The sequence below is a fragment of the Bombus bifarius genome, unplaced genomic scaffold (genome assembly GCF_011952205.1).
Source record: "Bombus bifarius isolate JDL3187 unplaced genomic scaffold, Bbif_JDL3187 scf7180000007973, whole genome shotgun sequence".
Taxonomy (NCBI): Eukaryota; Metazoa; Arthropoda; class Insecta; order Hymenoptera; family Apidae; genus Bombus; species Bombus bifarius.
In genome coordinates this window covers 5,185,435-5,200,435 of record NW_022884359.1, presented here as the reverse complement: position 1 = coordinate 5,200,435, position 15,001 = coordinate 5,185,435, and the positions used below count along the sequence as shown (strand labels likewise).

The 15,001-nt window shown below is 31.8% G+C and overlaps 2 protein-coding genes across 3 annotated transcripts; one reads left to right on the top strand and one right to left on the bottom strand.

Moving 5' to 3' along the window:
• Positions 1 to 99: 99 nt before the first annotated feature.
• LOC117216811 lies at positions 100 to 6,210 on the top strand. Its single transcript, XM_033463860.1, has 17 exons — positions 100 to 847; positions 1,271 to 1,430; positions 1,613 to 1,747; positions 1,855 to 2,001; positions 2,077 to 2,193; positions 2,270 to 2,437; positions 2,517 to 2,819; positions 2,895 to 3,068; positions 3,289 to 3,615; positions 3,695 to 4,004; positions 4,085 to 4,269; positions 4,330 to 4,569; positions 4,636 to 4,958; positions 5,037 to 5,394; positions 5,475 to 5,762; positions 5,825 to 5,964; positions 6,076 to 6,210. Exons 2-17 carry the CDS (start codon positions 1,338 to 1,340, stop codon positions 6,128 to 6,130), a joined length of 3,363 nt encoding a protein of 1,120 aa, XP_033319751.1. The 5' UTR covers positions 100 to 847; positions 1,271 to 1,337; the 3' UTR covers positions 6,131 to 6,210.
• A 321-nt stretch (positions 6,211 to 6,531) lies between these two features.
• LOC117216813 (conserved oligomeric Golgi complex subunit 7) lies at positions 6,532 to 14,704 on the bottom strand. 2 transcript variants are annotated; one of them, XM_033463862.1, is made up of 12 exons: positions 14,568 to 14,704; positions 9,891 to 10,297; positions 9,638 to 9,727; positions 9,087 to 9,272; positions 8,873 to 9,004; positions 8,622 to 8,805; positions 8,360 to 8,553; positions 7,787 to 8,281; positions 7,587 to 7,707; positions 7,347 to 7,520; positions 6,816 to 7,274; positions 6,532 to 6,737 (listed from the first exon to the last, which is right to left on the bottom strand). In XM_033463862.1, the coding sequence occupies exons 2-12, from the start codon at positions 9,891 to 9,893 to the stop codon at positions 6,565 to 6,567; spliced, it is 2,211 nt and encodes a 736-aa protein (XP_033319753.1). In that variant the 5' UTR covers positions 9,894 to 10,297; positions 14,568 to 14,704; the 3' UTR covers positions 6,532 to 6,564. The 2 variants fall into 2 exon arrangements, with proteins under 2 accessions (XP_033319753.1, XP_033319752.1); XM_033463861.1 differs by lacking the exon at positions 14,568 to 14,704 and adding an exon at positions 10,560 to 10,698.
• Positions 14,705 to 15,001: the final 297 nt, after the last annotated feature.

Here is a 15,001-nt window from a genome sequence, read left to right as displayed (position 1 = left end):
TCAAAATGCCTTTATTATATATCTCATATTTATGTATGTTTTTATTTTCTAAGCATCTTTTTAATTATTCATTAAATCGTTCGCATTATATTTTATATAAGGAAAAATAATTTAAAATACTTAACTTTGTGTATCGACCCACATAGTCCGTATAAAAATATATAAATTACAATTACATACATACATCACATACACATGCATGTATTGTAACAAAGTCGTTATCATTTTTGTATCAGATGCAATGTTATCGACTCAATGTGAAGTAACTTCCAACTGTACCATCGTACATGGTTGAGTTGGATATATAGTTCCTCCATTCACCGCTCTAAATACGACAAGAAATCCCATAAGCTGCAGATCTATTCTATAGCTTATATGTGGCAATAGATCTATCTTCTACCCAGGCTGTGCTAGGATTTTCAAATGTGACATGAAAATGCATTGCGTGTTAAATCTAGAATACTTCTTGTCTATGCTTAAATACAACACCTCTTTTTGATGACAATTATAAACTTCTGGGTTTTTTTTAATACTGCGGTCTGCTTTCTTAAATTAGTATTATTAGTTTAGAGATAATTATGTATACATATATTGTACATAATCAAAATTGTACTCATTGTAATATGCTTTTAAAAGCATATCTGAACTATAACTGTTTTCCATTAAACGATCAATATGGCGACTTCCACATAATAGTAAATAAAAGTGATAGATTTTGTTAAACTTTATAATAAATTTCATTGAAAAAGTGTAACTGTTTATTACTTTTATTTTAATACCCATTATTACAAATGATGGTAGATGATGTTTTACATTGAAGTGACTTACATAGCTTCTTGTTATTTCTGTACGTTTTCTTAACACTCATTTTGCTTGTTGTTAAACATGTGCTTGCGCATTTGGAACATATCACAAAGAATTTGAAATATTCATGAAATTCTGAAATAAACGATTATATTTATTTTCAGAATGAATTACAGTAATAACTTTTGTCATCATTTGTTACTTTATTAATTTTAAAAAGGCATTCTTACAATTATTTCATATTTTTTTCAATGTATAATTTAAGTATTTTTCGACGTATTTTATAATTAGCGTTATTATCTTTTAGCTATGATTAAACCTTTTTACGATATATTTATAGCAAATATAGAAGTATGTTACTCAATTTATAATCTTTACTTCATTGTATTCTTTTTTACAGTTTTTTATTATATACATCGAAATTATCCAACGTATGTACCAGAAATATATGATATCGCTTTTTCAGATCTTAAAAAAATACGCATATAATATACGTTTGGTTTTAAAAATCGAAGCTGTGATAATATTAAAAAATGTTGCAACGACATCGTTTATTAGGGGATAAAATACTTTTTCGAATATTGAAAAATAAGAGCCCCCTCGTTAACAACATATGCGAAAAACTGGTATTTATAAATAAATAAAATTACATATTTTATTAACAGTATATGCTACCATTAAGCTGTAATTCATACACATATTTTGTATTTGTATTATTTAGTTACTAAGATAATCTTTATATTTTTGTATAGAAAGATCAGTTTTAATAATCTAATATGTTTTTATTTATAATGAATTATTATTTTAGAATAACAATGTGAAAAACATTGTATTATTATCAGAAGATGAACTTTGTGAACTATGGCTACATATAAAAACTGTATTATTAGAAGCACAAAAATTATGTAAACAAACATCAAAGAATAAAGACAAACATGTGAAAGTAAGGTCACTTAGATGAATATATTGTATGATATTTTGTCATTTTACTATTGTTAATATAATTATTATTATTATCATTAATACAATATATCTATGTTATCATTTCAGGAGTTTAATCTTATGATTAAATTAATACGTACAATAACTATCATGGCTCTTGAAACAATTGTACAACGAAAGTTTATACCCAATGTTCTATTACAAAACATAATATTACTACATTCTGCTGTGCTACCAAATATAAAAAATGAACAGGTTGATGTTTAATTATTATCATTTATTCTTTTAATATTCATATTTTTTAATTTTTAAATAAAAATCTCTCTAAAGGCTAAAAATGAAATATCAAATTTGCTGGAAAGGTGGTGGATATTAGACATGACATGGAAAGAGAAAGTGATAAGAAATGTATTGAAATACCTCATCCAAAATAGCAAAACTTCATTGGTAATTATCCTTTGAGTATATAAATACATGTGAACAATGTAACTTCAAATAACTGATTCATTAATTATATTTTTAGCAACATGTAAAACGTTTATATGAGATAAGGTCTAGTATCACATTACTGAAATGCACTGAAGATGTGCAAGAACTACTTAAACTTGTTCGAGAAAAAACTGTGATGTCCCTTGAAGAAGGTCGAATGTTGATATTACATTTATTTACGCTTGGGGAGCAATATATATTGGTACAAGTTATAAATTATGCCAAAAAGGTTATAAATATCAGTTTATATCAAACTAACATTAACATAATTGATATTTCAGGGAGTTCATAATAATGTAAGGGTAGTATTACAAGATATTGAATACAGTTATATTCCTGCATATGCAGATCTATATGCAACAGCATGGTTAAATGGAACTGAAAAATTTAAGAAATTTATTGTTGAAAATTGTTTACAAAATATTATTTTTTATTGTTTCCGAACATATAGAGATGATACAGGAAGGGGAAAGCTTGGTAAAAATCTGCTTTCATTTGTTGCTGCTATGCATGATAGCAAGCATCAAGCAGCAAAATTAATGATTCACAATGAATGTAAACCTTTACTTTGGCAATATTTAAAGGTATGACCAGAATGAAATTTACATATACACATATACATAATATGTTATAAGCACCAAATTAAATTCTTATCACAGGCACATGGGTCTTTCATCATATGCAATGCTGTAGAGATTCTCTTTATAACAAGTTCTGTTCAATATACATGCACTCCAAGAGACAGAAATAAAATCTATATTCAAAAATATTATGAAACAATAACAGATCTCTTAAAAGATTCAGATTCTGAAGTGTGCAATGTTACTATAAAAGTATGGTAATTTGTCTATTATTACTTTAACCTCTTGCTTTACAATATTAGTACACATCATATAAGGACATGGATTATGCTTTCAATTCAATAAAGAGGTCTGTTTCTTCAGTCTGAACATTATCACCACTTACTTAAATAGTTACTAACAAAACTATAAGGCAAGGGGTTAAATATTTCAAAACTAATTATTGATATTTAAGAAATGTGAACATCTTTAGGGTCTGTTTAAAATGTTAGAAAAATATTGGAATAATGTTCCAAACAATATTATTCGGAGTTGGTTAAATATACTACTACAACATACAAAAAAAGCCAGTAATTCCGAAATAAGGGCAAACATTTTTACTGGTTTAAAAAAAATATTAGTTAAAGAACGATCTCGTATGATACTTAAAGATTTTCTACCAAATTTCGCAAACAGTATTTATGACGAAGATCAAACGGTATTAGAAGCGTTAATTAAACTTCTTTACCATGCACAAAGCCAACTTGGAATACCATTCTGGAATATAGTACCCTTGACCTATGTTCTCGATCGCTTAGAGGTATACATAATACAAAATAATATTTGACTATTTGCAAATAAAGATAATATTAAATTTAATGTCTTATTATTATTTTCAGACTACTCAAGATGAATTTGTCTTGCAAGAATTAGTAAAACTTATGTGGTTACGTATATCGTTGAATGGTACACATCACGATAATATAAAGGATGAATTAGCATACATAGGAACAAGCAATATAAATGCCGTTAGAAGATTTTGTTTGCATTCTAAATCTGTTATAAGTTTGAGTACATCCATGAAGCTTATTGAAACTTTGTTATCTGTGATAAGAGAAGAAATGGAATGTTTACCTGTAGCAAAAATATTAAACAAAAATTATAATAAAAAAGTTAAATTTAACAAGAAGAAGAATAGCTTCGAAAATGGTAATAATATATAATTATTGCGTGATATTAAATTTATTAAGTTTACGTCTAAACATTAATAATTGTGTTTATCGGAGTAGATTCTTCAAATAGTTGGAATGATGACTTTGATAATTATAGAGCTATAAATATATATATCGATATTATTGCTATGTTATTAATAGCAAATATTGAACATAGTGACGAAGGAATATTGTATAAAAAAGAAATTAATATTTTACAACTAATTGCACATGCATTACCAGAGCTTTTCAAGAATTTCAGAGTAAGTATTCATAATTTATTCCCTATAGGTTCCTATAATATGTATGTAATCCTTTTTCAGGAAACACCAATAAACGAGTCAATAATATTTTTATTTTCTTTAATACCTCCGACATTTTTTTTGAATAAAATTGGTATTCTGGAAATGTTGATACAACAACTGTGTGATCCCAATACTCCTGATGAAAGTCTCCTTTCAATTGTGTATCTTCTCATGAAATGGAATAAGGGAGATACAATATTATTCACATTAACGAATCTTTTTACACAATCTTTAAATACAAATGCAAGACATAATCAGGTAAAGATATTGCTTAATAAATATATTAATAACAATAAGATATAATACTATTAAATGTTCATTTAGAATACTGCACATGATTTCCAAATTAATGAGAAGGGTCTAGAATTAAGTTTACGAATTCTAAAACATTTACTGCATGTTGAATATCAGTCAGTTTTAATGAATAAATATCATAAGGACATACTTAAATTTTGGGAAAGTTTACATAGACTAAGAAGTTTTATAGAAAGAGAAATGAATAATGAATGCAATATAAAAAGTCTTGTATCCAAAGATATAATTATAAATTTTTTTAAAGAATATATATCAATGATTGCAATATTACATAAAAAGGATGTATTTGATACATCGGAACATTTTTCAGAGATTTTATTATGGGTCAGGAGGTATGAAAGTTAATTACATATTCTTATCAATTTTCTAGAAGTATTGTTATTGTTAACATACCCTTTCTTTTTACACAGGACAATAGTGACACACATATCGCACATTGATGTAAACATTATAGAAAATCATTATACTTGTATAAATATAATAAAAAGTACTTTTGATATGTCAAATTTACTACTGAAAGAGTGCAATATTACTCCGAAACTATGTTGTGATATCGTACTTTTATATTGCAGTTGTTTATCATCACCAAATGGTATAATTTTTTTAAATGATGCATTTGATGCAATAATGATGTTATTAGATTTTAGTAAAATGGCTTATGACGAACAAGAACCAAATTTATTAAACATTGTTGTACCAAATTTTGTATGTATTGTAATGGTTACTTTAACTAAATGTAGCAAAGATATATTACTTAAATATACAAACGTAAGTATACGTAATGAGTTATCTAAAAAAGACGCGGTAAATATTTTCTACATTAGAATTAAATAACTTATTAATTATAGGACAGAAAAATACTGCATAAATTAACGCAAAAATATTTTTCCGTTATTAAAAATACTTTTGACGATGAGAGTTCTTATCTTTCATATATAACTATTATGTTTAATGCTGCAATCAGTAGTATAAGTATGGAAATTACACGTTTACTACAACGCTCACATATAATAGATATTATAAGCACACCGTTTCCTTATCTAGCAAAAGAAATATTAAAAATTATTTTAAATACAAAAAGATATCAAAAACTGAGTATACAAGTATTAACAAAGACAATAACAAGTTGTGCAAAAGTAAGTATATATACACTATTTCAAATCTATTAATAGTGTAGCTAATTCATTTCACATTTTAGATTGACATGTTATCTTCTCTGATAGTAATATACAAAATGCTTAAATCAAATAATAAAAAAGTTATTAATTTACTTAAAAACGTGACATTAGCATCCAAAGTACACTACCAAAATCAATCTTGTGATACTCTCTTTGATAGGTATTATTAATTTTTTATTCTAAAAGTAATAATATGTTAATCGTAACCGTAATCACGTGATCAGAAAGATCATAATATTGATAAGAAATATAATATTCATAATTCTTCCAGGTCTATAAATGATGCAATAGATACAGTTATAGATGCCATATTGAAACAAAAATAATACAATTACCGTTTATGTAATAACTAATTATGTAATTGTAATAAGCCAATATATCTACTACGCGATATATTTTTATTCAATATTTTATGTATTAATGAAACTATAAAATTATACCTTTTTGAAAGTAGAAAATTTTTACGTTAGTATATCAATTAAGATACTGAACGTAATTATTAATTACAAATTAATAATTGAAATAAGGATTCCAATTAGAATAATTAGAACGAGAAAAAATAAGATTTCTAGAGATATAATGTTTAAAGTTAAATAAATATACATACATATATTGTATATTTAAATATAATTATTTTTTGTACAAGAATATTTCATTTGTTTACATATGTAAAATATTTAAATAAATTATACGAAATTGTAATTACTACAATTGTTATGTATTGTAATTTATGACTTACTGTTCCGCCATTGCACGTTACTTAGCCAGAAAACGTTATATTTCTCATTTGTCTGACTGCAGCTACAACTCTGGCATTGCATCCAGAGCTACTCTTCTGGTAATCTTCTGGTGGGAGTCTTAATAAAAGAGACATATGTTGTAGATTTTCTGATAAGGATAGACCAAGTTCCTCTAATACATTACCAAGGTAATCTGCAAAATATATTATACATATTAAAAAATTGAAGAAAATGTTTTTAATATTTAATTTTTTGATACAAAGGTACGTACCTATGTCAGTTGCAAGTTGTTTACATGCAGCAGAACTTAGCTGACAAATTCCTAATGTTTGATCTAGAAACATTTGACATGTTTCTTTAGCAATGATTTCTAATAAAATACCAGTAAATCCAGATTCAGTGGAACTTTGTGCATATTGTGGATCTGCTGCTTTTAATGCCTGCGTAAGGCTTGGATTTTCCCTCAGTAAAAATGGCTCTAAATGCTGTGGTAATGTCATCAAATATTGCCCAACTTGAGTTATATATTCCTGAGGAGCAAAGCTATAATCGGGTAAATCTGCACTCAAATGCGTCATTTTGTTGATTTCTGTTGACCATGCTGGTGCTTTTTGTACTGATAATAATTGCGTAAAGATAGGAGCAAAGATTACTTCATATGTTGCACGATGTAAATCAGAACATAGTTTGTGAATAGACTTTATTATTGGATCAAGAATTGTTTCTTCTTCTGTAAAAGAAAACATTTATTTAAATATGAAGTAATTGATGTCATCTATGAAAAAATCTTTATATTGATTACCTTTTTGAAAAGATGCAGTTAAATTTTCCAATTCATTTTGACTTGATGTATGTAAAAGTAACTTTTTATATTGATTAAAAACGCTACCACTTGTACTTTGCAGCTTATTATTAGCTTCTGTAATGTCAATTATCAAAGATTTCTCAAATTGTTGAATCTGTCCCAAAAGATCACCTGTATATATTGGAATTGACAATATTACATCAAATTTATTTAAAAAAAGGAAAATAAAAATGCTACCTATAGTTTGCATCAAAGTAAGGCACATTTGGAACAAATTCCAATCCTCATGTTTTACTTTTTTGTGTTCTAATTGCCGTATAGCCACTTGATATTTGTCAAGATATTTATTGAAGTAACGCTGTAAAAATAAACATCTTATTACATATACATAATGAGAAAGTCTTTTTATCTTAGCATTTTAATTAGTTTAATATTACAGTTAGAGATTTTAATACGCTGGGATAACCACAACCATCTGTAAAGAGTTTACATCTTTTATTGGCCTCATTTGCATATTCCATTACTCTCGAAAGACTAAGGGAAAGGTTATTGATCGTATCACTTAAATCATCTTGAACAGAATCTATAGATTGCAACTGATGTTCAAGTTGAGCTGTTTCATAAATATTGTATTTTGTAACATATGGAACATAAGGTGCATATATTGCTTGTGCCAATGCTAACAATTTTGGAGTCTGTGATTTTCCATGTGATGATGTTTCAATAGCACCTTGCAAGTTCACAGCAAAGTGCCTTGTAATTTGTTTAAGTTCAAGTAAAAGTGACAATTGCATAGCATTTGTATGTTGTTTTAAAAGAGCTTCTATACATTCTGGAATGCCTGGGTCCAAACTTCTTAAAAGATCAGCATATATCTCAATAATTACATCAACTGAGGTACTACTAGGGAATACTTGGTGACACCATTTCACCTGTATTGAAATCACGTTACCATAAGAATAAAACTTATGTTATATATGTTAACACAACATTTTTAAAGTAAAAGCTACCTGATCATTCCAATTAGATAATAATTTATCATAATAAGTATGTAACCAGTAAGAAACATTTTCATCTTGTGCTAATTCAATAGTTCTGCGCCATTCTTGCCCTAATGATACTTTCAGACAATTGTGATAATACTTGAGAAGTTGAGGCAAGCGTTCCATTTTACTAAAAATATCCACATAAACTTTAGATTGTTCTGAAACAAAAATATTAGTTAATTTGTATACAGTGGCAAAGGTTACAATTACATTCAATATAACATACCCAAATTTGCAGCAGTAAATGCTTGAACTAACTTTGGACTAGCTATGGCTTCTAACCGATTTTTTAAACCTTCTAATTGTAATTTTTTATCTTCATAGTCAATAACATTTACGAGCATAGCCAGTGATTTTTGCATACTGAACAGTTTATTTGCTATAGCTTCTATATCTCCTGATTCAAATACCTGAAATGTTAAAAATAACATAAAGCCAAAATTTACAAGCATTTTCTTATCTCAGTGAATACTATACCTCTTCAACATCATTGGCAAGTATACTCCAATTATCAGCTTCGTGTAATCCTTGTTTAGCAATCTGTAAGTCTGTTTTTATTTTATCTATTCTCTCTAATGTAGCCATTGATGAAGCAGTGTCTTTTTCAACCTATTTAATAAATTAATATCATAATAATAGAGAAACAATAGAGGCATTCAATCATTTCAGACAAAAATATCAGAATAAAAACCTTTTCTATTTCTTGTTTAACTGCAACCATTTTTTCTCTCAGAGCTAAAGCTTCTTGTTGCAAAAGTTGAGTATCTCTTAAAACTCTTGGCAAACTTGAAAGAACAGACTGACTGGTTTCTTCTAAAGCCCCATTGACTTGTTGCACATACAATTGTAATTTCATTACCAATGATGAAACAAATGCCTAATAAGGTAATATATAAAAAATATTTATACAAAGAGATAGAAAGTCAGAAATTTAGAAAACATGTAAAATATTATCCCCTTGAATTTGAATGTCGTGGCGATTTCGCATTCGAGTAGTTATTTATATGAAGTAACGATTAAAAAAAGTTTCTAAAACATTTTTTATTTAATGTTATAATATTTTTATATGCAATGTAGTGAAAAAGAATTATCTATAAAAAGGCATATGGTGTCACTGACCGCGATGCAATAGAAGCAGTCAGTTTAGTAACTGACTGTACTAGTGCAACTGAAAGTCAAAAACTGTGTCGAGGAAAGAAATAGAACCCGCGCAATCGAGATCACACTAACTGTATGACTTACATCTTTGTTTTCTTGTGCCTCGACAGATTTAAACGTTTTATTAATCCAATCTTTCACATCGAAAATATCTTCGGAAAATGCAGATACATCCTGAAATCGGTTTAAGGTTAGGAAAAACTTGATCTTTTATTTTAAGAATTTTCTACATTTTTCCACAAAATACAGTAATCATTTAAAATATTTAACAGAGTATATCGAGTTTCTGAGCGGTTGTTTTATTTTCAGGATTTTTAATAAATATTTCGTTGCTTACCATGATAAATTACAAATCGTTAAAACTTTTCAGGTAATTTTTTTTTAATAAAAATGTAAAATGTAAAGTATACGGTGCGAATGGTACGGTTTCGAGAGTCGAAGTTTATTTTCTCTATATTTTATTCCTTTTTCGGATGCCGTATAGCGCAGAAGTGTTTCGGTACACAGCCACTTTGCCGTTGCACTTCGCGTGTTGTTTCGTGACGTCGGAACCCAGAAGAACGTTATTATCGTATTAGATTACAACAAATTAATTCGTTCTATGTGTTTCTTTTCTTCTTTTTTTTTTCGTTTCCTTGCATTAGTATTATCAAACATTTTTGTGCATTCCTAAAATATATGTAGTGCTGCAAGGTCTATGATCGTCAAACAAATCGATTGTGCAAATGTGCAGCATTTATACTTCTGTAATGGGACGCAGTTCTAGATTATAGATTCAGTTAATTCGATGTGAAAACGCGAAAATTTCGGGAAACTAAAATGACAACTTCGATACACGATACTTTATACATATGTGACGGTATTTAAGATTTAACGATAACATAACGATACAATGAAATTAAAGAAAAGGATCACTAAAGATAAAACGAGTGTCTTGTTTTTTCTCTGTAATAATTGTGATAAAATGAATATCTCGGATTCCAGACGAATACTATAAAGGAAAGACCATTTTGGAAGGTGCTGTTCACCCCTTTGCGACAATCAGCTCGGTTTTCTTGTGACACAGTTCACTTCTCTGGATTCCGATAAACTGCCTAACAGAAGGATATAAATCGAAGAAGAAAAGGGAGAGAAGATGGAAAACAGCATCATATCGGCCGTTTCCGGGCCCTTTGTTGATCGCCACGCCTCCGAAACTGCGTTTGCGCGTGACGATTTGCGCAACAGTTGGAAGTTGGAATTTTGCCTGGAAATAGCCTTAATCTCGACGAAAATAAGGAGAGCAGGCTGAGCAGAACTGCAGCGGCTATACTTTGCCCTTTTCTTTGCGAACATTGAGCGCATCATCTGGTCGAGAAAAAGCCTATGTTTCTCAGGTTGTGCTGCATACGCATGTGCTTCGTTTTACCATGTCACACGAATTTATTACATACGTTATTGATCATTTGATACCTTATTTATGTTCATTTCATGACTATAAGTTCTCTAATCTTTTTTGTTATTGAATATTTGAAACGAGATCTTGGAGTTTCGAGTTCACATGCGTAACAAGGGAATTATTCTTTCGCATAAAGTTGAACTTTATTACGGACGGCAATCAGACCCAATCAGTACGGCATATTAGAAGCGTATGCATTTAATGTCGCGTATAAAGTGCGTCGATCAGAAGTCCAATTTTGTAATCTTGCTGTGCATATGAATGCGTGCCGCTGATAAATTGTCCTTCATTTGGACCAGGCTGAGACTTTTCAAAAAAAGTACTATTTCATTTATTCATTATAAACAAACGAAAAAAATATCAATCGTTACATTTTACAATATGAATTTGTTCTTTTTGTGTATTAATGTTGATGTTAAAAAGTTGTTGATAATTTTTTATTTTATTAATGATACGATTTAATATTCGTAATTAATGTTGGTTCGATAATTTTGCTACAGTTACTGCTTCTTATATATTTGATTATCTATCCCAAGGTTTTAAGCGAATTAATGTAGAATAAGTCGAATGCAGCTGCGTGTTTTTGCAATGTGGAAAAATTATGGAACCATCAACCTTACACGGAAAGACCATTGTACCTGGTCCCAGGGCGACTATGCGATACGACCGTCTGTAGGAAGGGTAAGAGATATCCTCGACCTTGAGGTTTGTACCAGCCAATCCCAAGCCTTTATTTCCTAGCAGTAGGTATGGGATTGGTTACATGTTCTCCACGGCACTATTGTATTTCCAAGTGCTTCCGGTTAAAAAGACAGATTTCCGAAAAAGCAAGTATATACCTGGTAAGTCGATAGAACACGTAACGTCGATTTTTTTTTCTCTTCTCTTTTTTCCATTTCCGTCAATGCACTATCCCTCCAATGCATACTGCTGGCTAAACAGCGTGAAAAAGTAATTATCAACTCGCGATAACGAGTCAGCAAACGGATTTTTACTTAATCTTCCTTCCTGTATGAAAACACACGTTCGCCTTTGCAAAAGGTACACGCGATTCGCAATGAAGAACAATTTACTTGATTTTGATTACACATTGTTCGACCATGCGACGAAACAGCATGATCGGATTTACCGTGGCTGTGTAGCACAGGGAACTCATCATTGTCAGAAACGCTGCGATCAATTAGAAGAACGTATCTGAAAAAAGACCATAATACGACAATTATTCTGAAACTGAACTGAAAGTCAGTCCCTGTGACACACAGTCGAACGTTGAGAGCATTTGGTATCAGCCTTTGCTGTGGTGCTCGTGTTACATCTGGCTGCGATACGTTACATTGGACCAGCCGATCTTTTACCCATTTCTAGTTCACATACTTACATATAGGTATACTGCACTTCAGTTCTCCAAGCCTCTTATCTTTGTCGGTGTGCTCGATAAAATGCTTACACAATTACTCACAAAATTCAAGGCGAGTATTTGTGTTTAGAATAAACGAGCCCCTGCTGCACGAATTTTGCAAGTGTATAATTACTCCTACACAAAGCACTGTGTGTGTCGCATTGCATTTCAATACGATCGTTTTGGTTGTGTTTTTGTTCAATCGGCCCCTTCTCATGAATCAAGACCTTATCTTTTTGAAAGTTCTGGGAATAATAATAATCTCTCATCGAATATGTAACCCTATTTAATTGAGGAACTGGCGGAAACTTTCGAAAGACAATCAATAGCTTCGTCTGGCACTCTGCAAAGTAAACGTTTCGAGGATGTTGGCGAATGAAATTAATGATCTTCCTTCAATCTCGGTTGATTGCAGCCCTTTTCCCTCAAATTCGTAATATTCGTATCTTATAATATCTGATTCTTCATTTTACTAAAATTTGCAACAAGAATTTTCATAGTGACGGTATGGAATTAATCTTTCGGATGTGCTGGGGAATAAGATGTATTGCGTGTATTCGCTAGTAAGTGTAGTCGTAGCATGCAATATGACCGACCGTTCCTAGGTAACAGGTCTTTAACCTATGTATCTCAAAACGTTGAGAACTGGAAACGATCGGGCGGAAAAATAAGAAGAAAGGATATTGAACTTTTCTAAAATTTTCGAAGAATTAGAAATACGTTGGACGAAAGGAAAAAAGATATGCGAATATTTGATGGTTGAGAAAGATGCACAAACTTGGTATGTCAGCGATACGTTTGATCGCATTCATGCTGGAGCGTAGGCTTATCTCGGGACGTGTACGGGAGGATGAAATTATTCAGCCGGTAACGGCAGAGACTGTACCGAGGCCGCGCTACACTTCTGAGAAAATAAATTCTCCCGCGCTTCTTCAGTGCCCGTAGGTTCGCGTTGCCACTTCCTTCGTGAATTCTCTTCCTCGAAGATCGAGTTGATTCGAATAGCCAACCTTCCCTCTGGGGACCATAAGGGGACGAGGCTCTCTCGACTGCGCAATTCTCGTTGCAGAAAAAAAAAGTAGAGACGCTAAAAAAGGTAAAAAGGAACTGAGGCGAAGGGGATATCGAATTTTTTTGCGGCCCCTCCTCGCTTTGCGCCTATATTGATTTTTAGAAATTCCTCGCGAGACGGTTGAACACGAATGTAGAAAGGAGTGAGCGAGCGAGCGAAACGAACCGGCGAAGGAAAGAAGAAAAGAAGGAGAGGAACGAAGCAGCCGGAAAAGATTCGCGGCCCTCGAGCCATCGCGCGTTCTAGGGCGGTGCAGCGCTGTTTTACGAAACCTTTTAGCGGGCAATGTCCGATAGAAACCGAGAGAACGTAATTAACTTGGAACTTATCAAGCCGAGAAGCGTCGCGTGTTTTGCGTCTTCGCGAAATGTCTCAACAGAATAATTGTCTGGAGAATACTCTGTCACGTTTTGACACAATTCGAGCTTATTTTATATTGCTCTAGAAGCTGACATTTACGAACATGTTCGTTATATAATTCATTAATAGATACTCTTTCATTTTTCATAAATTCTTCCAACGATTCGTCTGCTCTACATTCGACTGCCGACTTTTCTACGTTAGTGAGAAGATCGGTTAAAAAATCAGAAATTTGAATAATAGTAATATGAAATTTAAATTTAAATTGGGAACTTTCAGCGGGAATTCGGAAAGCTCGTGAAACGACGAGGGAGAAAGTAGAGTAGGAAATGTTCGTTCGATAATTTATTTTCTATGAGTATATTATATAGCGATGATGTATAAAAACGGAAGGTAAGAACGTTGCACGCGAACTAGAGAAGTTGAAATGAACCGTTAAAAGTTCCAGCGGACGAAACGTGAAATAATGGTAGGAGGGCGATGCGTGCGTGTTCGTAGGTATTTATAAGATTCGTAAGGATGTTTACGGCATTTGTTTCTAACAGCGGGAAAATTCCCACCCATATTAGACATAATGCGAGACGGCCCTGCTTATAGTCGAAAGCAATCGAAGGTAGTCGAAGTCGTCCGAGGACAGTGGAAAATAGTGGGATGTTTCCCCTCTTTCGCTTATGACCATCCCTCAACCCCTACCATAGCGCGCATCCCTTCCTTTAGGCTCGATGTATCTCTGTTTCTCTCATACCCGTTGACGGTTCTCTCAGTCGCTTCCTTCTCCCTCTCTGTCTCGCTCTGACTGGCTGTGATCTCCCTCTCTCTTTTCTTCCGTCTTTGTCTGTCTCTGTTTTTCCTTCTTGCTCGTTCAGCTCGTTCTTAACGTCAAACCACTTAGGGCCGCAGACCTCGGCAGTCAGTCGATCTTTCCTAGCAGCAGCATTCCGGCATTTTCCACCTGATCGCGCGCGGGCGGTCCGGTAAACGCCATTTTGTTCGTCACGTCTGATCGTCACGTCTCCTCGTTAGAGAGAGGAACCTCGTGCGTAGAACGTTTGTATGTGCCGCGCACCCTTCCACGCCCCGTGCAACACCTGCGTTATCAAAAACAACAAACGAACGGCGACGCACTTTGTAACACACGCGCGCGGTTGTTGTGTGGTGCGGGTGGTTTACTTTTCCCTA

Coding starts and splice junctions, on each gene's coding strand:
- LOC117216811 (XM_033463860.1), top strand. CDS start 1,338: ATGTTGCAACGACATCGTTTATTAGGGGATAAAATACTTTTTCGAATA. Junction 2,438..2,516: donor TTGGGGAGCAATATATATTG/GTACAAGTTATA, acceptor TTGATATTTCAG/GGAGTTCATAATAATGTAAG. Junction 3,069..3,288: donor TGTGCAATGTTACTATAAAA/GTATGGTAATTT, acceptor GAACATCTTTAG/GGTCTGTTTAAAATGTTAGA.
- LOC117216813 (XM_033463862.1), bottom strand. Junction 7,708..7,786: donor GCGTATTAAAATCTCTAACT/GTAATATTAAAC, acceptor TTATTTTTACAG/CGTTACTTCAATAAATATCT. Junction 7,275..7,346: donor AACTGCATCTTTTCAAAAAG/GTAATCAATATA, acceptor TTTCTTTTACAG/AAGAAGAAACAATTCTTGAT.